Below are 23,852 nucleotides of genomic sequence, written 5' to 3' on the forward strand. Positions count from 1 at the left end.
AAATGTAAAATGAAGAGTAGGACAATGTACCAAGGAAGTAAATTAAGACTGCAAGGCTACTTATTATGTGCTTATTTGAAATTTGTAGTCCTGAATTTAAAATTTAAAAAAAATTATAAAAAGCATTTTCTTTAGGTATGCTCAGCTGTTCAGTTACAGGCATGACCAAAATAGATAGCTAGGTTTTGTCCAGTTTTGAGATTTTTGCCCAAAGAATATGAACTAAGGGAATAAGAGGCAAAGAAGCTAAGAATGTTTGCAAGGACATGACTGTAATAATCAGCCATGAAAATTTAACTACACTGACGGGAAGAGGAAAGGCATTTAAATCTTCAAAAAAAGATAGTTAACCCTAAGAAGTGGAATTGCTAGATGTGACTAAGGGATCTGATAGAGGAAAAGAAAAAGATAAAACAAGACCGTTGGTCTTACCATCTATAGACTAAAACTAAAGTTTTAGCATAGTTTGGCCATGATGTTAAATTTCTAGCCAGGTGTGATGGCACACACCTGTAATTCCAGCGGCTCGAGAGCCTGAGGCAGGAGGATTGCAAGTTCAAAGCCAACCTCAGCAAAAGCGAGGTGCTAATAAGCAACTCAGTGAGATTCTGTCTCTAAATAAAATACAAAATAGGCCTGGGATGTGGCTCAGTGGTTGAGTGCCCTTGAGTTCAATCTCTGGTACCAAAATCTCCTGTACCAAAAAAAAAGAAACTTCTAGGAAATATACTTTCCAAAGAACTCTGATGGCCTTTAAAGCAAAACTGGAAGATTGCCATAATTTCCAATTCATATTAAATATGACCATTTTCTGAAATGACTTTATAAGATTAATGTTCTCTTTTCTGTCCAAGTTAAACTCATGGTCTTAGTTTCCCGATATGTACCAGAAATTTTTATTATAAGCTAACACTTAAATTTCACAATGTGTAGTTGGGCAGAACCATTTAAGTTACAAAACTATGTGCTTAAAATGTAGCCATTTTGAGATCCCCTATCTGTTTCCAATCATATCAATAGACCTTCCCTTTGCCTGCCCCAATTTTAAAATTAGCTGACTAGGTAGATTATGACCCTGAGCTCCTGTCACAGCAAGGGGCAGTGTTGCTTTAGGAATAAAAACAGGTGGACTGCTCTGCCTCCCATGTGTGCTTGCTTTCCAGTCCTTGATCAGTAGCACACCCTTCTGCAAAAGTAAATTTTGTCTTGCCCAGCCACTTCCAAGTACACATCTGATTTTTCCTGGCACCCCAGTATCTCTAACAACTTGTTAACTAAATAATCCATTTGTTTATGTTTCAGAATATAATCAAATCAGGCCTCTGTGTGTGTATATGGCAAAAGCCAAATATAATATATGTTTTAAAAATATAACAAAAAGTCCTTCTATGAGTAAAGTCCAGAACTGTTTTAAGATCCTATACAACTTATCATTCTGTTTTGTTTTTCTGAAGCTTGGACACACAGAACCTGACTTGACAGAAGACTTGAAACCCAGACTTGCTTTAGTGGCTTGATGATTATATAATATAATATAATGAATACTGGGTCTTGAACTCTCAGGTTACATTGTCTCCATTTCTAGACCCAACTACAAGATCCTAAATGTTAATATTATTAATAAGTGTGACAAAATAAAGTAATAGAATGACTTTTCAAATCTCATATCAACTTAGAGGAGGAAAGTTTAAAAAACATAAAAATGCCATAGCTCTCAAAATATGAAAAAAAGAAAAAAGATATTTTTTATACACTGTAAGTCCTAATGAAAATCACAGCATTCTAGAATCTTTTTGATTTTCACTGTTTCTGCAAACAATATTTATTTATTTAGTGATGCTGGGCTGATCAAACCTAGGGCCTCCCACATACTATATAAACACTCTACCACTGAGCTAAACTCTCAACCCAACTGATACTTATTACATGTTCTTTTATACATGACAAAATACTAGATTCTAAGAAATAACAAATACAGAATCTATGACCACTGCCCATGAAGAGCTTACAATCTAAAGAGAAACTATAAAACAAATTTTTAATAAGCAAAGCTTATGTGTTAAGACAGCATAAAACAAGGGATAGGGAACACTCATTCATTAATCAGAGAATTCTGAACACACTTGGCCAAGGATATACATTATATACATTATCCATACCTAAAGTTATAAAACATTCAGAAATACACTGCAGGAGAAAAAGAAGCAAATGAATCCTGTGATTGCTACTACAAATATCAACAGATGCAAGTCTAACAAAAGCCAATCCAAATTTAGGAGACAGGAAAGAAAGAAGTCAATAAGCAGGCTTTTAGTGATAGGACAAAAATGAAGATGCATTTTAAGTTAAGCTGCTGGTTAGGAGATGATTACCTGAATTTCTTCAAACTCACTCCAGTACACAGCAGAGGCATTCTTGGAGGCTGTATCTGGGAAGATAAGAAGCTACTTTCCTGTGTGTTCCTTTCATTTTCATTTTAAAACATACATGAATCCAGTGGTGATAAAACTACATGTCATACTATTGTGTTAAAGGAAAGATAATGTGTGTATTTGGCATAAGCTAATATATAGATTCAATAGCAGCATTTTTGTCCTTCTATTATAAGATTGAATGACAGGAAACTATTATTCTGAGTTTATTAATTTTGACTATTTAGACTAACATCCTCTAATCATTTTCAGGTTAAAATTACTAGCAGCATCATTTTGTGTTACTTAAGTTTGATTTCACTGATTAGAGTGATTATACATAGTTTTATATTATTAATAAAATAACAGTTAACAACATTAAAATACAGAAAACTGAATCAGTACACATTTAAAATTTGGCTTCCAAAGCAGGAAAACATTCCAGAATGGGAAATAGACAAGTTTCAAATTAAATAATCTATTGAGATGATGGTCACTCAAATCAAGAATCAAAACATACTGTCCTCAACAGGAAAAAAATTGAGCCAAAATATTTTAAAATATGTAAAGGGAAGAAATGGGAAAAGCCAAAGCAACTATCAGAATGAAACACAGCAGAAAGAAAAATTTCCAGATCCATAGTAAGGACAGAAACTACAAAACTTATGTTTATGTGTTTTAGTACATATATTTCACTTTGCTATGCATAAATTGGTTTTCTTATCAATTTTCCTACCTCATTATTTGAATCTTGAATAACTTTATAGAGGGCTGGTACAAGTGCTTTTTTCCGGTGTAAAGTTGCTGCATAGTTGGTGATTTGAGTGTCAGGTAATGCCTAAAAAAAAAAAAGGAAAACAAAAATGAACTTATATTTGGGAACTTAGGAACATTATTTCATAAATGCCTCCTGAAAAGATCTATGAGAGTCAAGCAGAAAAGTAAAAATAATTAATATAAGAAATAACCACGAGTGTTAGTAAAACAAATTAAGTTTCCACACTATATCATACAATTCTGACTACTCAACCATGAAAAATGATTAGAAATCTCTCATTACACCTATATTTGCTGAAATGGGCCATCTTAATCTAACCTAAAAATAATAATAAATGTATAATGTATTGCAATTCTTCCATGTTTTTTTACAAAACAATTTCCATAATAGTCCTACGTTACATAGTTTTCTATCACAACTACATCTTTTAATTACAAGAAATGAAAACATAAGGCACACATCCTGTTTTTGTTTTATTGACGTGTAAAAGCTTCTTTTTTCTTTTAGCAAATTTTATTGTACTGTTTCATTTGTTTCTATTGGGATGGGGTCTCCCTATGTTGCCCAGAATGGTTCTGAACTCCTGGGCTCAAGTGATCCTCCTGCTTCAGCCTCCCAAGTATCTGGATTATAGGTGTTCACCATCACACCCAACATTTATTGAATATATTTTAAAATTTAATTATCACTTCATCGATTGCAACGATTATTTTCATTTTTACCTATTCCCTTCTGGACCTTATTCTCATCAGTGCATTTTAAAAGAACTGTAATTAGAAAAATGTTATTTCATATTTTTCCATTTCTATATCATTGTATACTTGTATGTTTTTCCACTGAACACGTATTCACTATCTGAACCATTGACACACAGAATCATATAATACATTCTTATCCCCACCAATTTACCTTGAATTCTGACAACCATTCTTCCACAACACCACGTTCAGATCCCAGCATCTTCTTTTACCTTCTATTCTTCTTTAATGCTAAAAATAATAATTAAAAAGAAAAGTACTGAACCTAAGGATAGCATTACTTAAAGAAACTACCAAAGGTAAATGATGTATGTGTACCTTTCACTAAAGAGACTCATCTAATATATATTTTAGATAAGGAGACTTGTTTGTAGTTTGGAGTGCAATTAAAACAAAAAGTTTCAGAAATGAATTCTATGTTTAATGATATTTTTGAAAGCTACTATCCTAACGCCAACAACTATACTTTAAAGTGGCAAAGAAAGTATCCTCATTACTAGGCATAGTGATGGATGCCTACAATCCCAGCTACTTGGGAGAATGAAACAGGAGAACCACGAGTTTGAGGTCAGCCTGGGCAATTTAATGAAACACTATCTATAAATAAATAAATTAGTGATTTAGGATTCAAGATGATGGGCTAGAGGACTGCATTCCCAGTTGTTCCGCAGCTCAGGATTCAATCAGTAATAGTACCTGCTTCTCTGAGGTGAATGAAAGAGGGAGTTCACTAAAACAATAGGATAGGCAGAGTGTCTTAGACTCAGAAATTTGCACACATTAAATAAAGAAGAAAGATTACATTAGAGTCAAGCCAGGTGCGGTAGCAGCAGTAGTGGCACTGGTTCAGTGCTGAGAGAAGGGAAACAGAGAGAAACACAATGGACAGATTTAGTACAGAAAAACCTGAGATCAGAAAAGCAGGCTGCCCTTAGCTGATCCAGAAGTTGCACTGTACACTGGTTGTTGAAAAGTGCCCCATGTTTTCCAACAGGCCATTAAGAGCTGCAAGAGGAACCATATTGAGGTGGCCATGCTGCAGATCCTGCTGTGGAAGCTGGGAGATCTGAACAAACACAGCTAGATTGTCTCAGCAAGTGCCTACCATGTGGCCTCCCATGTATCTAGCAGAATAGGAGTAAAATAGATAGAGAAAATATTTTACCCAAGGGGATTCAAGTCAGAAAAGTGCTTCCACCTTGAGTCTGGTGGCTCCTGTGACCAGCTGAAGTGGTTGGGAATCTGAATGGACACTCAGTGACTAAGCCTAGGAAGCCTGGAAATGTTGTACTGATCCAGCAGTTGAATAGAATCCTTACCACTTGAATAGAATCCCTGGGAGGCTCCCAAGACCCAGATTTACAGGAGAGATGGGCTACTGCCAGGCCCAAGGGGTGTACTGATCTAATCTCTCCAGAGCAGAAACCACCAAGCAAAGACCCTGATGCCTCATCAGACATAAGCGGCACCTGCTGGAACTTCACTAATAAAACTCAGCAGTGGACTGACCCTGGTCAGTGCAGACAAAACTCCAACTGACAGTACTTAACATCCCATCCTACCTGACACTAGGGAGAAGAGAAGCTGACATTATTTGAACCAAATTCAGTCTTAGGTCACTCCAACTGGTGGCTTGCTGAACAACACAAAAAGAGGAAGGGTTAACAACCCACAGCCCTTACTCTTGTCCATAACCCAAGAACAAACAAAAAAAAGTTACACATAGAGTATCCATCTTTACTCACTGACCATTTTGACCACCTCAGTAGAAATAATTCCTTGATTTTTCACTTAAGAATCTTTCATTTTTGTGTGTGATTTTTGTTTGTTTGTTTTGTTTCTTGCTGTGATTACTGGTACATGAACATATATACATATATATATTTATTTCTTTTTTCTCATTTTTAGAATTTTTTAAAATGTAGTTATTTTTCCTTGCCTTGTCTGTTGAGGGTTAGGGTTTTTTATTAGCATATTTTTGTTTTGTTTTGAAGTGTTTTTCATTTGTCTACTTCTCCTGTTTCTCTTTCTCTCTTTTCTTCTGCTAACAGCCAAATTCTATTGTTTTCTCTTTCACAAAAGAGATAAAAATAGAAAAATATCACTATTTATAGATAAGATAAAAAAGCTCCACCAAAAAACTGCTAGATCTAATCAACAAATTCAGCAGTCACAGGTTACAAAAATCAGTAGTTTTCCTATATACCAATAATGAATCTGTTGAGAAAGAAATCAGGAAAACAATCCCATTCACAATAGCCTCAAAAAGGTAAAATAAAATACCAAGGAAGTCAAAGACCTGTACAACAATGAAAACTATAGAACACCGAAGAAAGAAATTAAAGATGATACAAGATGGAAAGACATCCCATGATCAGGGATAGGCAGAAATTTTTGTTAAGATGGCCATATTATCAAAAGCAATATACACATTCAATGCAATCCCCTTCAAAGTACCAATGACATCCTTCACAGGACTAGGAAAAGCAGTCCTAAAATTCATCTGGAAAAATAAAAGACCCAGAATAGTCAAAGCAATTCTAAGCCAAAAAAATAATGCTGAAGCTACCATAATACCTGACTTTAAATTACATTACAGAACTATACTAATAAAAAGTGCCTGATACTGGCATAAAAACAGACACATACACCGATGGTACAAAACAGACAAACCCACACAGATACTGTCATTTGATCCTTGACAAAGGTGCCAATTATATCCACTCAGAGAAAAGACAGCCCTTTTAACAGTGCTGGGACAACTGGTTATCCATACATAGAAGAATGAAAGTAGACGCTTATCTCTCACCCTGCACAAAAATCAACACCAAATGGAGCAAAGACCTTGGAATTAGACCAGAAACTATGCAACTGCTAGAAGAAAACACAGGGTCAATGCTCCAGCTTTTAGGCACAGGCAATAACTTTCTCAATAGGAACACTAAAGCTCAGGAAATAATGCCAAGAGTTAATAAATGGGGCAGCATCAAATTTAAAAGCTTTTGTACAGCAAAGGAAACAAATAGGAATGTGAAGAGAAAACCCACAGATTAGGAGAAAATGTTTGCTAACTACTCTTCTGACAGAGGACTGATATCTAGAATATATAAAGAACTCAAAATTTAACACCAAAATTAAAAATCCACCTCCAATTAATAAATGGGCAAATGAATTAAAGAGACACTTCTCAAAAGAAGAAATACAAGTGGCCAACAAATACAAGAAAAATATGTTCAACATCATTAGCAATTTGGGAAATGCAAATCAATACTGAGATTTCATTTCATGCAAGTCAGATGGCAGTCATCATAAATACGAAGCAGAATAAATGCTGGAGAGGATATGGAGAACAAGGAATATTTTTACACTGTTGGATGGGACTGTAGATTAGTTCAATACACTACGGAAATCAGTAATGGAGCCTCCTTAAAAGACTAGGCATGTATGAAATATGATATGTCAAGAGCTATGTAATGTTTTGAACAACTAATAAAAAAAAGACTAGGCATATGATCCTGCTATACCATTTCTTGGTATTTATATTGAGGAATTATTAAAGTCATTATACTATAGTGATCCATGCATATCCATCACAGTTCACAATAGTCAAATTATGGAACCAGCCCAGGTATCCATTAATGGATGAACGGATAAAGAAAATGTGATATACATACACAATGGAGTTTAATTCATTCATAATGAAAAATGAAATTAGGTCATTTGCAGGAAATGGATGGAACTAGAGACCCACATGTTAAGTGAAATAAGTCAAATTCAGAAGGTTAAGAGGCGTTATGTTTTCTCTCATATTCAGAAGTCAGACAGAAGGAAAACCAATGTGGGGTAGATCTCCTAAAAATCAAAAGGAGATCAGCAGAGGAAAAGGACCAAGGAGTGGGAGGCAGAGAAGGAAGGGAGAAGTGCTAGAGTGTGATATTGGTCAAATTATAGTTATATTGTATGCATGTACAAATATGTAACAAAAAATGCCATCAATATGTATAACTATAATGCAACAATTAAAAAAAGGTGGAAAAAAATCAGTGAATGAATGAATAACTCAGAATAGCTCAGAATGTAGCTCAGAGGTACAATGCCCAGGGGTTTAATCCCCAAGTAACACAAAAAAAATAAAAATAAAATAGTATACTGAGTGAAATCAACTGGACACTGTCAATGAAAAATGCAGAGTCTATGCAACCAGAATGATTTATACATCACAGAACAACCATGTGACAGATTACAAACATTTAACCTAGATAAAGTAGATGGTGAGAGGCACAAATTCAGCAAACTGATAATAAACATATGCACTATACAAAATATGACCTTTGAAGAGGATAGATTCATAAATTTCCTAAGATGGAAAAATGTACAAATAGGAAAAGCAAATTGTGTATATAAAGTATAATTTCAGTTAAAAGTTCTATAAAACATGAAAAAGGCCTGGAAACAAATACACACTAATCCATTAAGTGTTTATCTGAGGATATTCAAACCATGGAATTTTGAATAAAACAATAAGATGTATCATTTTTAAAGTGAATAAGACAATAAAAATAAATTTTCCTACTTTAAGACTCAAAAGGTAAGAAGAAAATAAAGAATTTAGGGAGAATGAGGCACTAACTGTGAAACAACAAAAATGGAAGTCTTTTTATTAACAAGACAATGGGGCTGGGGATGTGGCTCACTGGTAGAGTGCTTATCTAGCAAGCCATGAGGCCATGGGTTCAAGGACCATCAAAATCAATCAATAATAAAATAACAAAAGATATATGTCCTAAGTATGTTAAATTCCAAATTAGAGTTCTTAAAAAATAATTTTAAATTTTTTTCCTCTGAATTTCAAAAAGATTTTAAGATATCTACAAATATGTTATTAAACCAAGTACTACGCACTATGTAAACAGAGTACAAAAAACAGTAACTTACGTTACTATCTTAGGATAAACTGATAGATTTCTTCAAATAAATTACAAGATTAAAAAAAGAAAGAGAGAAGCCTGGCATGGTGGTGGTTTGGGAGACTGAAGAAGGAGAATTGCAAGTTCGAGGCCAGCCTGGGCATCTTAGCAAGACCCTGTCTCAAAATAAAATAAAAAGAGATGGGGATATAACTCAATGGTGCAGTAGCTGCCTAGCAAGTGCTAGGCCCTGGGTTCAATCTCCAATACTGGGGCAGGGGATGGGGGAACTTCTCTGAGCTAATGTTTGTTTAATCTACAATATCAAAGATTCATAAAATTGGGGAGGAGTTAGAAAAAGAACATTCTAGGAAGAGTAAACAAACCATATAAAAGTCTTGTGGCAAGAAAAAACACACGAAGTTGTAAGATCTGAAAAAAGACTCAAGAGTCTTAGAGCAACAGAGCACAAGACCCAAGGATTTAGGGTAGAGAGGAAAGCATGTGAAGGGATAAGGAGGGCCTTCTTAGTGCACATTAAGAAGTTTGAAAAGTGACTTAGGATATTAAATATGTGGATAACAAAGTTCACCTGGCTATGATGTAGAGAAAGGACTGGTATCCCTTTTACAGCTAGCTACAAATTACACAATAGTACAAAAAAAATCCAGGTTCACTATAACATTAGCACTGAGTCCTCCTGCCACTTCATTGAAAGGTAAAAATCCTAAACCTGAATATCTACTGATTAGAAAAATGTTTTAGTATTAGCAAAGTACTTGTATAACAGTGAAATCAACTGGACACTAATACAATAAATAATAAAACTAATACAATAAAATCAGAATCAGTATACTCTAGTGAGTACCTATGGCTAAAACATTAACACAGAGAATATATTGAAAGGGACATAGCAAAAAGTTATCAATATATTTTACTGTGTGTTTTTTTTTTTAAATCACCTTGCTTACTTGGTTAAGGCTTAAGTCTTCTAAAATTAATTACATTCATAGTTTACTCTTTAAATGAATCTGGAAGTTATTTTAGAACATGATATAAAATTAAAATTCTTTTCTCTAACATATTTTGCATTAGTGACTTGAAAAACTACTTTTATCACATACTAAAGTCTTACATATTCTTGTAACTATTTCTGAGCTACTTTTTGCACTAAATTTTCCACCAGGACTATAATCTTAACTACCATGGCTTTATATTTTAGTGGATAATAGTGCAAGTTCTATTCTCTTTTTTCTAAAAATATATTTTACAATTACTATCTGCCTCATTCTTTGGTCTTAATACTTGCCACTTACCATGCTCTCCCAGCTCCCTGTATATTGCTGTATAAGACACAGTCCAAATGCCATCTCCTGAGAGAAGGCTTCCTTTAGTTAAACAAGTTACCCCTTCTTCCTTCTCCCTACAACCCCTATCACCCTGCCCACATCCTTCATATCATTTAGCAAATCTAATTATCTTATTCGTTTACTTATTACTGTGTTTGCCACTGGAATCTGTACTTCCAAGACAGGCGCTATTTCTCAAGTGCTGGGGACATTATGGGCACTCAAACCTCTGCTGATTTAATTACCTGAACTCATGAACATTATTTAGCACTTTTAGCATTGACAGCTTTGTTTTTGGTTGTAACAATCCCTAAGATTTTTTGCATGCATTTCCTACTTGGTTAACAATTTTATTTGAAAAATTAAATAGCTTCTTCAAAAATCACTCAGAAACTTTTGACAGGTAGATATTCTTCAAGATGCATGAATCAGCAACACCAACCTTGCCTGTCTTTGAAATTAGAGACAGAGATTCGTCAGTTTTTCTGACTTTGAATTAATGTCAGACAATTTCTATTTGAGAAAATTGTTCAATTTGAAACAGTTATACAGTAATATATTGCATTTATTTCAAGCAATACTCAAGCACTCAGACTGGATTAAAATTTCAACACTGTGTGGTGAGAATAATATCAAAGGAAATGATAAGTGAATAAAAGTTAAATTCTAGAAATGCCTAGTATGAATGACTACTATTATTTCAAAATTTAGTTGCCTGACTGCTAAAACTCCTTCTCAAAAAAAAAAAAAACTTGATCAAACTCGTGTTTCTCATAAATCCTTTCATAAAAAGGATTACATTCATAGTTTACTCTTTAAATGAATCTGGAAGGATTTATGAGAAAAACAAGTTAGTTTATTAATTTAAAAAATAAGCCTATTACATGTTAACATAAATAACATTTTAAATAAAAATTATATCTTCCAAAACAAAAACAAATCTAGTAAGAGTAGCATTTTTTTTACATCTTCCCCCACCCCCAGCCAAAGCTCATAAATGCTTCTGCATTCAATCAAGTTCTGAAAAACTTCCCTATATTAGAGAATGATAGTGGAAGAGGCAAATACTGTTTGTTGGTTTGTTTTTCTTTTCCATTTTTGGGGGGGTGGTGGTGGGAGGGGACAATACTTGGGACTGAACCCAAAGGCACTTTTACCACTGAGCTAGATCCCAGTACTTTTTATTTTTATTTTGAGACAGGGTTTCGCTAAGTTGCCAAGACTGCTATCAAACTTGCAATCCTCCTGCTTCAGACTCTCCAGTCTCTGGAATTATAGGTATGTGTCACCCCCATGGCTAAATACTGTTTTATTATTAATATGAAAAATACTTTTGTATTTTCAAGTCCATTTAAAGGATCTCCAGACAATACTTCAAACTCAGACTCTTGATACCAAACTGCCTACGGTTAAAGGTATTTTCTAGCTATGTTTAAAACCCTCTTACCCCTTTTTACTAGCTATACTCAAACCCTCTCTGACTCATTTCTCACCTTTCAAAACTAGAGATAATAACGGTGCCTACATCACATAGTTATTACACATTTAGAATACTTTTTAATCACAAGGTGTTTGCTGTATTATATAATTAATCTTCATGAAAGTATGTGCTATGAAATAGCTTCTGTTATCCCATCTAACAGATAATAAAGAGGCTGAGTGACCTACACAAGGAAACACAGCTTAAATGATAAACTACACAAAGACACATAGCTTAAGTGATAAAACTCAGATTTGAATTTAATACCTATTGACTGGGGCTGTAGCTCAGTGGTAAACAACTTGCCTACCAAGTACCAGGCCCTAGATCACTCCCAGCACTGTCAAAAAAATAAATAATGAACGCCAACTTTAAAACCTATGGTTGAAAAATGCAATATGTAATATGACCCCAATCTCATGTTCATATTACTCTCCTCAGTTTTCTGTTTTAGACACACTCTCAGTTTCTCTATGTCAAAAACACCTTCACCCCAAGGCATCTGTGAAGGCCTTGAATGGAATGCTATACTTGAAGGCCTGCCTGGAATGCTATATTGCTCCTATTTTCCCCCCAGTACTGGAGACTGAAACCAAGGATGCTTCTACCATGGAGCTATTTTTCTTAAATTTTTTATATATTAAGTCTCTGCAGCCCTTTTCCAACCACTGTATCTAAATAGCAGCCTTTCATCATTTCTCAGTATGTTCTATCATAACACAAGGTTTATTTCTTTCATAGAGTTCCAAATCTTATTAGTCCTTATTACTTATTGACTGTCTGTCTTCCCCCATCAGACTATATTCAAGGGGAAGAGAGTCCATGTCTGTATTGGAAATGCATGCAAAGCTAACAAGCATACTATGGTATCTGGATATATGACAGGTATTTAATTACTTATTTTTGTTGAATTAATGAACCACACTGCTTAAATATTTGGACAAATTACTTAAACTCTCTGGGCTTCGATTTCCTATAGTTAGTTAATTTCTGACTCTAAAATCCTAAAAGTATATTTTACTGACTGTATTTGAAAAGAGTGTAGTAGCGATTACAAAGAAATTTTGTAAACATAAAGTCCTAATCAGGCTTAACATCTTCTAGTATCTAAAAGCAACTATAGAACAGAAGTAAAAATATGCTGTAAACTAAATAGACAATAAAGAAATCTCGAGATCATTTCTTCCACTGTACATTACATTCATCCAGTCACCTGGTATGTGAAACTATAAATGTTTAAAAGCAAGAACTTAAGCTAGTATTCCAGCATGCAGCCCACTTCAAACCAACACTGCCTTATTTCCAGAGTACAGAACAATAGAGAACATTACAGAAAATTATTATCTTTTTGATGACCATGATAATACAACTTTTATTAGCAGACCCTAAATACAACATAATGAATAAAATAAATTGCTAGAATATGACCTGAAGAGGGTCAAGAATTATTTGCCAAAAAGCAAACTCACAAAATTTGTCCAAGTACAATAAGCTCTCTATTACCTACATGGTTTAGGAGTTCTGTCTTACCTAAGTCAACATATATAATTTTTTAAGAACTGTCAGTTTATAGTCAGAATATAAGCTGGCAACACAGCCTAATGGTTAAGAGTATGGATTCTAGCTCCATGGCCTACACATTGTATTTCTCTGGAAAAGTTACTTAACTACTCTGTGGCCTCAAATTCTTCATTTACAAAATGGGGATAATACAAGTACTTACAGCAAAGATTTTAAAAGACTAGGTAATTTAACATATAAGGTCTTAAAACAATGTCTGGCACAACATAAGTCTCCATAGATGTTAGCTACTATTATAACAAAAATAATATCAATACAATTATGTCATTTCTGGACAATTTAGAAACATTTTTCCTGCAGAGGTAAAGTACACAGATTATTCATCCTTTCTTTCAACTAATATTTACTAAACATCAATTATATGCTAGGTTTGAGTAAGATAAAGGATACAACAATGAGCAAAGAATGATTAAATGCTAAAGAATTTTTAGAGAACCAAAATTATTGAATAATATACAATGGAGTTCTACTCAGCTATAAAAAAATGAAATTATGGCATTTGCAGATAAATGGATGAAAATGGAAAATATCATGCTAAGTGAAATAAACCAGACTTAGAAATTCAAAGGTCGAATGTTTTCTCTCACATGAGGAAACTAGAAAAAACATAAAAAGGGAAGGAAGGATAAGATAATATAAATAACCAATCAAACAGAAATTAATAGACAAGTAGAGGATAAAGAATATGGGAAAGGGGAGGAAGAACAGCAGGGAAAGGGAGAAGGAAAGTGGGAGGGATAATGAACTAAAATTGATTTTCATGATTATATGAGTTTATGGTGATGAACTCAATTATTATGTATAATTATTAAGCTTTAATAAAAAATTATTATTGGGGGGGCTAGGGTTGTGGCTCAGTGGTAGAGTGCTTGTCCAGCATGTGTGAAGCACTGGATTCAATCCTTAGCATCATATATAAATAAATAAAAGCCCATCAACAATTAAAAATTTTTTAAAAAAATTATTATTAGATAAATCAAGCTACATTATTATCAGGACAACATGTAGAATAGCCAATGACAATTTCATTACTGCAAACTTTCAAACCTGGTCAACACTTATGAAGATATGTCTAAGTATTTGTCTGAAATTTAAAATTAAGACATGCTATTATTGTAAAAACCAAATTCCCTAAGGAAAAACTTAAAGCTGTCCTTGTTTTGTCTGGTGCAGAAGTTAACAGCCAGCTATGGATATTTAAAATAATTAAAATGAAATAAAATTTAAATATTTTCCTCCAATCTGGGGAGAGAAGAGAGTGGTACACATTCTGTACCCTGGATTGCTGACAAGAAGACCCATCTGGTTTCACTTTATGAAATCTGCCCTATATCCATATACCATTATACTAGATATAATCTAGAATTTCTGAGAAACTAAACCTGGAGATCATTTCTACTCACCTATTGTAGGTTCTCCATATGTACGCAAAATTCTGAAATGGGATCAGTTACACTTAGAAAAACATCCCAGACAATTTCATTATTCCTAATGAGGTAGGGAGATGGTGAAGAAATACCACTGCACAGAGAGGGCTCAATGAAGCTGGATTTGCATTCTCCTCACCTGCCACAGGTTCTATATTCTAAATCCTTTCTCAAGTAAGTCTTTGCAACCTTCACATCCAAGACTGCATTATGGATCTGTAAGATTGATGATGGCAAATTCATGCCTGCTTCCGGTGAAAGTTTTAGCTGGCATAGGTGAGAACAGTGTTAGTCTAACCTGACCTACAGCCATTACTAAGACTTCATAAGACATTTCAGTGAGATCAGCTTTTGATCATCTCACACCTAGCATGCTGAGTTTGAGAGTAACTCTATGTACACTGCCTTTGGGAGTCCTCTTGCTTCCCAACTCCACTTAGAATCTTGTTTGTGTGAGGCTTCCAGCAACCTTGCCCTGTCAGCCACTTCTGAATCCTCACCAAGTGTCTTTCTGGGTGGATTCAACTAGATAATTTTGCTTTTTCACACTCCTTTCCTTCATTTGTCTTGGCATCAGTTTTCTCTGAAAACAGTAAATTTGTTGGGTTTTATGCAGAACTTTGGGTTAGAGCCACAATGAATTTGGGGAATGAGTATTTTCTCTTGGTTTTGTATATTTTTTACATTAATAACAAATATCAGAAAAAGCAGCAGCTAATTTTTTTTAATGTAGCATTAGCTAAATTTCGAACAGCCAGAAGCCACAGGTGGCTAGAGTCTCTAATTTCAAACAGTAGAGATACTGAACACAGCCATTATCACAAAAATTCTACTGGATAGCACTGATTTAGATGTAGCTAGACAATGTAATTTTGTTGACTAAATTCAATAACTCAAATTCAGCTACTACTAAAAGAGTAATACTTTAAAAAATAGAATTCAAAGGCAATAATTAAGATCTGATCATTTCAGGTAAAGATTGTATAATAAACATAAGTTATTCTATACATCTAACTATAAGGGAAATGTATTCTTTAAAAAGTTAAAGTCCTAACTTTACCTGTGTTAAAATCAGTTTTCTAAAGGAGGAGGTGGCACAGGAATGCAGCAGAGTTCAAGTGTGGAATTCATTTGTTGAGAGTTAAATATTTCCCAAACCTATAAAAAAAAAATGAAAAAATGTGAAATATTAAGATAATATTCTCAAGAATATAGCACAAAGAAAGAACAGTTTTAATGAGATATTTATAATACAGGTCATCTAATTTTTTAAAATATGGATTAAAAAAAATTTATAATAATGAGTATACCTATGTATCTTTACCAAACCTAATAAAAATGATTTTGGAGAAAGTATGAATTTTAGTTTGAAAATTTGTCATTAATTATCTTTAAGAACTTGGGTAGGTAGAGGTCCTAGGCTGGATTTATAGTACCCACCCACCCCACTATTTTTTTTTTTCTTAAAAGAATGCTGTATAGGGGCTGGACTGTGGCTCAGCCGTAGAATGCTCGCCTAGCATGTGCAAGGCCCTGGGTTCGATCCTCAGCACCACATAAAATAATAAAATACATTAAATAAAGTTTTAAAAAAGTATGCTGTATAAAACCAAACTTAAATAAGTATCAAGGGGTACAAATTAATTTTGAATCAGTTTCACAACTAAAAAACTTATAATTTTTTTTTACACAGAAAGTGCATTATTTGAATTTTTAGCATAAAATCATAAAGCGTTTTGGTCAGAGAGAACCACTTTAAAATGGCTAACAATAGAGACTTCTTAGAAAGTAAGAAGTCTCTTTTCATATATTTGCTGACCACATTACACTGCATTTCTTCTTTTAAAGTGTATCCCAATTTTAAAATTTAAAACATTATATGTACGTGACATAGATCCTGGCCAAATGTATTTTTTTAACACAAAGAAAATACAACAAAATTGTCTTAGAGATAAATTACATTGTCCTTATAAAGTCTTCAGTATTCTTTAGACTGAAGAGATATCTGGAACCCCTAACTCTAACCATAGTAATGACTTTTAATCTCGTATATACTGGGCCTTCACATGAAATTTTTATTTTATGAGTAGATTCTGCATGGCAGGGAAGGGAACTAACATACCGTCTCTGGAAAGACAAAAAAAAGAGACTGGTAATATTTTTTTGGAAGGCACATCTGATTTTAAGACAACAGGGTGGGTATAAGACTCTGATCATCTTTTGTACCCTGAAAATTTTGAACCACAAAGACAACTGCCAGATTTTGAAGCAGTGTGTGTGTAGAAATACTGAAGAGCTAAGTGGAGAACCTCTATAGAGAAAGATCTCCCATAATATTTTAAGACTAAGAATATGGATATTCATTAGGTTCTCAATTAAGAAAGCAAAAGGGGAAAATAAGGGCAAATGAGAGAGAGAATGAGTTTTTTTAAACTTTTAACATAACACTAAAGCACCTTAATCTCTGGGTGATTGGAGGTAATTAGCCCCTCACCAGCTTGTGTAACAGTAAAGTGTAAATGGCCTCTATAATTCTTTCAGATACAAAATCTGGCACACAATTTAAAAAAAAACAATAAGAATGCAAAGGAACAATAATATATGACCAATAATTAAGAAAAAAAACTAAAGAGAATCAGACCCAATAATAAAGTTGAAATATATGGCAATTATTTAAAATAATTCTAACATAATGGGGAAAACAGATAAAATTGATGAAAGATGGAGCAGTTCATCCAATGAATTAGGATCTAATTTTTTTTTTTAATCAGGGATCTCACTAGATAGTCCAGGCTGCCCTTGAACTTGCAATCTTTCTGCCTCTCAATTACATGTGCATGCCACCATCCCTAGCTCCCAACAGACATTCTAGAACTGAAAAATTCAATCTATATAATTAAGAACTCAATATTTTTGGTTTTATAGCAAAAATGGACACAATAGAATATAGGATTAGTTAACCTAAGACAAGTTAATACACAATGCCCAAACCAAAGTATAAAGAGAAATGACTAGAAGAGAAGGGAATGAAAAGGCAGGGAAAAAGACAAAAGGTTTAAGAGAAAGGTGATACAGGCTCAAAATGTATGTATATACACACACACACACACACACACACACCAAATAGAAGCCTTAAACGATAGCACAAAGAGATAAAAGCAATATTCAAAAAAAAGAATAGCTAAGAATTTTCCAAAACTGATAAAGGAAATCAGTCTGGAGACTGATAATGCTCTACTAACTCCAAGCAAGACATATTAAAAGAAAACTATACCTAGGACATCAAACTATGAAAGGAAGAGAGGAAGAGGAAGAAAAAAAGTCATAATAACTGCCAATCTAAAATATTATACCTAACAAAAATATCCTTCAAAATTAAGGTAAAATAAAAATGCTTACAAACAAAAAGGGGAAAATTTCTCACCAGTAAGCTTATATTACAAGAAAATTAAGTGGAATTATTCAGACAGAAGAAAATCATCCTAGAAGGAGAACACGGAAACACAGAAAGGAATAACAATGCAGAGTAACTGAATTGCCTTGTAAGGTTTAAAGGTTCTAAGATTTTAGCAGTAATGCGACAGTGTTAAAAATCATACTTTGTATTATACATGCAATAAATTAAAAATAAATGTTATAATTTTTAGGGTAATCATTAAAATTATAATATATAACAATTCAGAAAATGTAATATTTATGTAATCTAAAAGCATGCAAAAAAAAAAAAGAAGAAGAAGAAAGAAAACAAACCAGATAAGCCAAACAGAAAACATATTATACATACAAACCCAACATATCAATAATTGTATTACAGTCTATGGAAAAAAAATACTTCAAGTAAAAGTCTAAGTTTGCCAAACTGGATTAAACAAAAAAGAATCATGGGGCTGGGGTTGTGGCTCAGCGGTAGAATGCTTGCCTCGCAGACGTGAGACCCTGGGTTTGATCCTCAGCACCACATAAAAATAAATAAGTGAAATAAAGGTATTGTGTCCAACTACAACTAAAAAATAATGTTTTAAAAGAATCATATCTCTTAAAGAGATACACTTTAAATATGTGCCCAGAAAGATTCAAGTAGAGGATAGGGAAAAATACACCATACCACGATAGCACACTAACCAAAAGAAAACTGATGTACTCTGGTAATTTCAGTTAAAGATTTAGAATTTAAGACAAGAATCATTGCTAAAGATGAAAGAAATATTACATAATAATAAAGGGATCAATCCCCAGGAAAATACCACAATCACAAATTTTTTATACCCCCATAATAACCTCAAAATACCTGAAGCTAAAATTTGCAAGCTTTAAAGGAGAAACAGACAAAGCCACAATCACAGTTGGAGACCTTAACACACCTCTCAATAGTTGACAGAAAAAGCATTAAAATCTAAACAGTGCAATGACAAACTTGACCTAAATGACCAATACAGAAAATCATACCCAGCAACAACAAAAATTATGATCTTTTTCAAGAACGCATGAAACTTACCCAAACTGACCACATACTGGGCTACAAGGAATCTTCAACACACTTCAAAAAAAAAAAAAAGATGATGCCATTCAGAGTATACTCCTTAACCACAACAGAAATTAGAAATCATTAATAACAATAACAATAAATAAAAACCTGGAAAAACACCAACTACCTGGAAACATAAAATTACATTTCTAAATAATATTTGGATTGAAGAAATCAAAGCATAAATTACAAACTAGGTTAAACTGAATACTACTGAATATACATTAAAACTTATGGTGTAGTTATAGCCTGAATTGTATATATAGACAGTCCTTGATTTTCAAGCAGCAACACAGAACAGCAAGTGACACAGAAAACAAGCATACAGTAGAAAAAAAATCAATGTAGTCAAAGTTGGTTCTTTGAAAAGATTAATATAATAAAATTGATAAACCTTTAGCCAAACTGATTAAGGAAAAAGAGAACACAAATTACTACAGAATTTTTAGACATCAAAAAAATATGAAATTTTATGCCAATAAATGTAACAGCATAAAATAGACCATTCCTTGAAAAATATAAATCACCAACACTGAAAGAAATAGACTGCTCAAATAGCCCCAAAGGTATTAAAGAAATGGAATCTGCTATTAAAGTTTTGCATAAAGAAAATCTCAGATGCAGATAGTTTCACAGGGAATTCTTTAAAACAATTAAGAAGAAACATAACTCTGTTACTCCTTCTAGAGAACAGAAAATAACAGAACACTTCTTAACTTTTTTTAAGAACCAGTACAAAAATGATACCAAAACTGATTTTATAAAGAAGAAAATCATGGACTGATCTAATAAACACAGATGTAAAAATATCAATGTACTGGTGAATAAAATTTAACATTATATATAAAAATAACATATATAGAAAGGAATTTATTCCAGACATTTAAGAGTAGTGTAGAAGAAAATTCATATGATTATCCAAATATGTATAAAAATAGCCTGTGACAAAATTCAATATTCATTCATGATAAAATCTATTGGAAAATTCACAAAGAATTTTGGATAAAAAGAAAAAAAGCCCACAGGAAGCATCACAGTCAATGGTAAATGATTAAAAACTTACCCTTTTCAAGTGGAAAACAAGTCATAGATGATCATTATCATCATTTCTATTCAACATTTTACTGGAGGGTTTAGCTAGTACAGTAAAACAAGAGAAACAAAAAGAATAAGGACTGGAAAGGTAGAAACAACATTATTCATAGATGATATGATTATGTCCTAAGAGAGTCCAAAAGATTCCTCAGTCTATTAGAATTAATAAGTAAATGTATATTTCTGGCTAGAAGATTAATATTAAAAAGCCAATCATACTTCTATAAACCAGCCATGGATTTTTAAAATATAAAGGACAAAAGAATTTTTTAAAACTAGGAATAAATCTAACAAAATTTGATTTATTTATCTCTAACTAAAGTATAAAAAAGGGCTGGGAATGTGGCTCAGTGGTTAAGTGGCCCTGGATTCAATCACCTGTACCAACAACAACAACAACAAAAAAAAAAGTTCCTAGACTGCAACATAAAGAAGGGAAATGCACATGAGTAAAGGAGGCAGAACCAAAAGTCCAAGTAGACTAAAGTGTTAGATAAAATAATGGAGAAACACAGAAAAAAAGAACACTAGAGATCTACAGAAGATCCCCTGATCAATACTTTTGAGTAAGGAAACTACCTGAATATGGAACAAGAAGCACCTAAAAGTGGATATAGCAATGTCACAGAATTCACATAGGGCCATACATAAATAGTGCCTCTTCTCACCAATCAGATTAAGGATTGGTATAAGTAAAGGGTCCTCCCTAATAAAGGGGGAATTAAAATTAGCCCTACACTGAGCACAGATTCAGTACTGTCTAGTAAATCTTAAAATCAAACCCTGAAGAAAATCAAATTGTTTTCAAACAACTGAAAAAGAAAATAGACTTCAAAAATATTTTTAGGAGTACAAAAATATCCAAAACACCATAAGATAAAATTCATAGTATCACATGCTTAATAACAAAATTACCAGGAATAGAAACAACCAGCCAAACAAGATCCATAATAAAGAAAAAAAAATCAGCCAATCAAAATTGACACAGATGTTAGAATTCTCAGATAAAAATATTTGAACAGTAATTATAACTATATTGTTCAAAACATGACTCACAGAAGGTGTTAACAAAAATTTTTAAAAGACAACCTAATCTTTGAGGCAAGGATTGTGGCTCAGTGGTAGAGCACTTGCCTCGTACACGTGACGAACTGGGTTAAGTCCTCAGCATTACATAAAAATAAATAAATAAAGATATTGTACCCATCTAAAACTAATCAAAACTACATTATAAAAATAATAATTTGTGAAATTTAAAAATGAGAATAACATTAGACATTGAATTAAAAAAATCAGTGAACTTGAAGACAAAGCAACAAAAAATAATCAAAATGAGACAGAAATTTAAATAACCTGTTATTTTTCAATAGTACCCATCTTTGACATGAAGAAGAGCCCCAGTGCCAACTCTTAAAATCCCTGGTAATCCTGGCTTAGATTTATGAGAAAATGTGTCCCCCCAAACAAAAGAATCAATATCAGATAGCTAAACCTATAGTTAGGGTAAGGAGAATTTTCTGACCCACTGGTTTTAACACTGAAATTTTTTCTCCTTCTCAGAGAAAACGGAAGGAATACAGATTTAGGTCCCACTAATGTGTATATATATTTTTTCCTTTTATCTACAATCAGTATTAGCAACCAATAACCCAAAGAAAATATTGCAGTGCTATCAATTAGTGATTACATTGCATAATGTCTAGCACAGCATTTCTAATTCCTTCCATTTTAACCACAAATAAGGAAGCACTGCATAGTCTGATATCTGAAAACCTTCTAAGATGATAATGTAGTATTAGTATAAGACACCACTTTCTCAGTGGTGCACACCTGTAATTCTGGAGGCTCACAAGGCTGAGGCAGGAGACTTCAAAGCCAGCCTCAGTAACTTAATAAGGCCCTGTCTCAAAACAAAAATATTAAAAAGGGTGGGTGGCTGGGGCTCAGTGGTTAAGCACCCCTGGGTTTATTTTGAAAAACAAAATAAAAACACCTTTTCTTAATTAATCAACTCAAAGCACGAGACTGATAAAACTAGGAGAGAAGAGATTACCAAAACTTTAGCAAGTTATAATCTCTCTGCATTACTGTGATGATCTGTTTTTTCCCAATTAATTCCCAAGAAATTATGTTTTACTACACAAAACCAGTAAAATATGTATATATCAAAAATGTGGCTTTTCACTTTTAAAATTTTCTAACAAAAGTCTCAGAACTTAAAAACCAGAAGTATACCTCCATTCAACTTAGAATAAGGCCAAGAGAAAAGTAAATGCTATGATATCCTGTGTGTGATTTAACAAATTTATGTTGGCTTTTCAAAACAAATCACTGAGCCATGAAATAATAGGACCCTATGGATACCAAAATATGGTTCTTTACCTAAGACGGCATCATATTTGCATACAACCTAAATTCATTCTCTCATGTACTTTAAATAATTTTAGTTTCCTTAATACAGTGCAAATGCTATGTAAATAGTTGTTATACTCTATTTATTTAGATAATAATGGCAAGAACTTCTAAATATGTTCAGTACAGATGCATTTTTTTTCTCTCCTAAGTATTTTGGATCTGTAGTTGGCTGAATCCATGATTGCAGAATCCACAGATATGAAGAATTTATTATAGTGAAATAAGTTAAAAGTGTTCCTTAAACCTGGGAAATAAGGGCGTATGATAATGTCCCTGAAACTCTGTGAGATGTATTTATAAAAGTGTATATTTTTCTAGATCCACAGTTTTTTAAAAAATATTTTTCTCGGATGTTGATGGACCTTTATTTCATTCATTTATTTATATGTGGTGCTGAGAATTGAAGCCAGTGCCTCACAAATGGTAGGCAAGTACCCTACCACTGAGCCACAACCCCAGCCCTAGATCCACAGTTTTTATCAAATCTTGATGGAATGTAACCCCCAAAAGATGAAGAAATACCTTTCCAGGCAAACCAAATGAGAAGTTGCTGAAGAACCCAAGAAATAAAAAGAACCATAATATGTAATTTGATCACAGGGGAATAAAAGTATTATAAGCCAGGCATGGTGGTGCACACCTGTAATTACAGTTACCCAGGAGGCTGAGGCAGGAAGATCACAAATTCCAGATCAACCTGGACAACTTAGTGAGATTCAGACTCAAAACAGATTAATTTAAAAAAAAAAGAAAAGAACTAGGGGATATAGCTAAGTGGTAGAATGCTTACCTAACATGCATGGGGGTCTGGATTCAATCCCCAGTATCATAAATTTTTTTTAAAGAAACATAATTTTTGCAGTTTAAATATATAATTTGCATCTTATGATCATAATCTATCTATATCTTATATATCATAATCTTATAGCTGTTTGTGAAAAGCTGTATTTCACTACTTGTCTTAATTTTTGAGGTCTAGAAACCACAAGTATTTCACCAAAAATATATGCCTCAAGTTACAAGGTACAGGTAAAATAGGGAAATCCTGTTCATTACATAAGCAACATGATTGACTGCAAATTAGATCATGGACATAAATCAGTCAGCAAATGAAATAACTGACCAT

The 23,852-nt window shown here is 33.2% G+C and overlaps 1 protein-coding gene across 22 annotated transcripts in view; it reads right to left on the minus strand.

The window, feature by feature from the left end:
- The window catches only part of Hycc2 (hyccin PI4KA lipid kinase complex subunit 2), a 76,450-nt gene that overhangs the window by 38,215 nt on the left and 14,383 nt on the right, over positions 1-23,852 (minus strand). For 6 of the 22 annotated variants that reach the window (XM_040294675.2, XM_078017821.1, XM_021735645.3 and 3 more), the window contains 5 exons: positions 20,280-20,353; positions 19,187-19,228; positions 15,752-15,849; positions 4,099-4,178; positions 3,148-3,249 (listed from right to left, as the gene is read on the minus strand). In XM_040294675.2, the coding sequence (XP_040150609.1) occupies positions 3,148-3,249; positions 4,099-4,149 (153 nt within the window). In that variant the 5' untranslated portion in view covers positions 4,150-4,178; positions 15,752-15,849; positions 19,187-19,228; positions 20,280-20,353. Of the gene's footprint in view, positions 1-2,372; positions 2,429-3,147; positions 3,250-4,098; positions 4,179-5,509; positions 5,584-14,667; positions 14,700-15,751; positions 15,850-19,186; positions 19,229-20,279; positions 20,354-23,852 lie in introns of all 22 variants that reach the window. The other 16 variants (XM_021735650.3, XM_013364594.4, XM_021735648.3 and 13 more) reach the window with 9 other exon arrangements.

The sequence above is a fragment of the Ictidomys tridecemlineatus genome, chromosome 7, assembly GCF_052094955.1.
Source record: "Ictidomys tridecemlineatus isolate mIctTri1 chromosome 7, mIctTri1.hap1, whole genome shotgun sequence".
In the NCBI taxonomy this organism is placed as follows: domain Eukaryota; kingdom Metazoa; phylum Chordata; class Mammalia; order Rodentia; family Sciuridae; genus Ictidomys; species Ictidomys tridecemlineatus.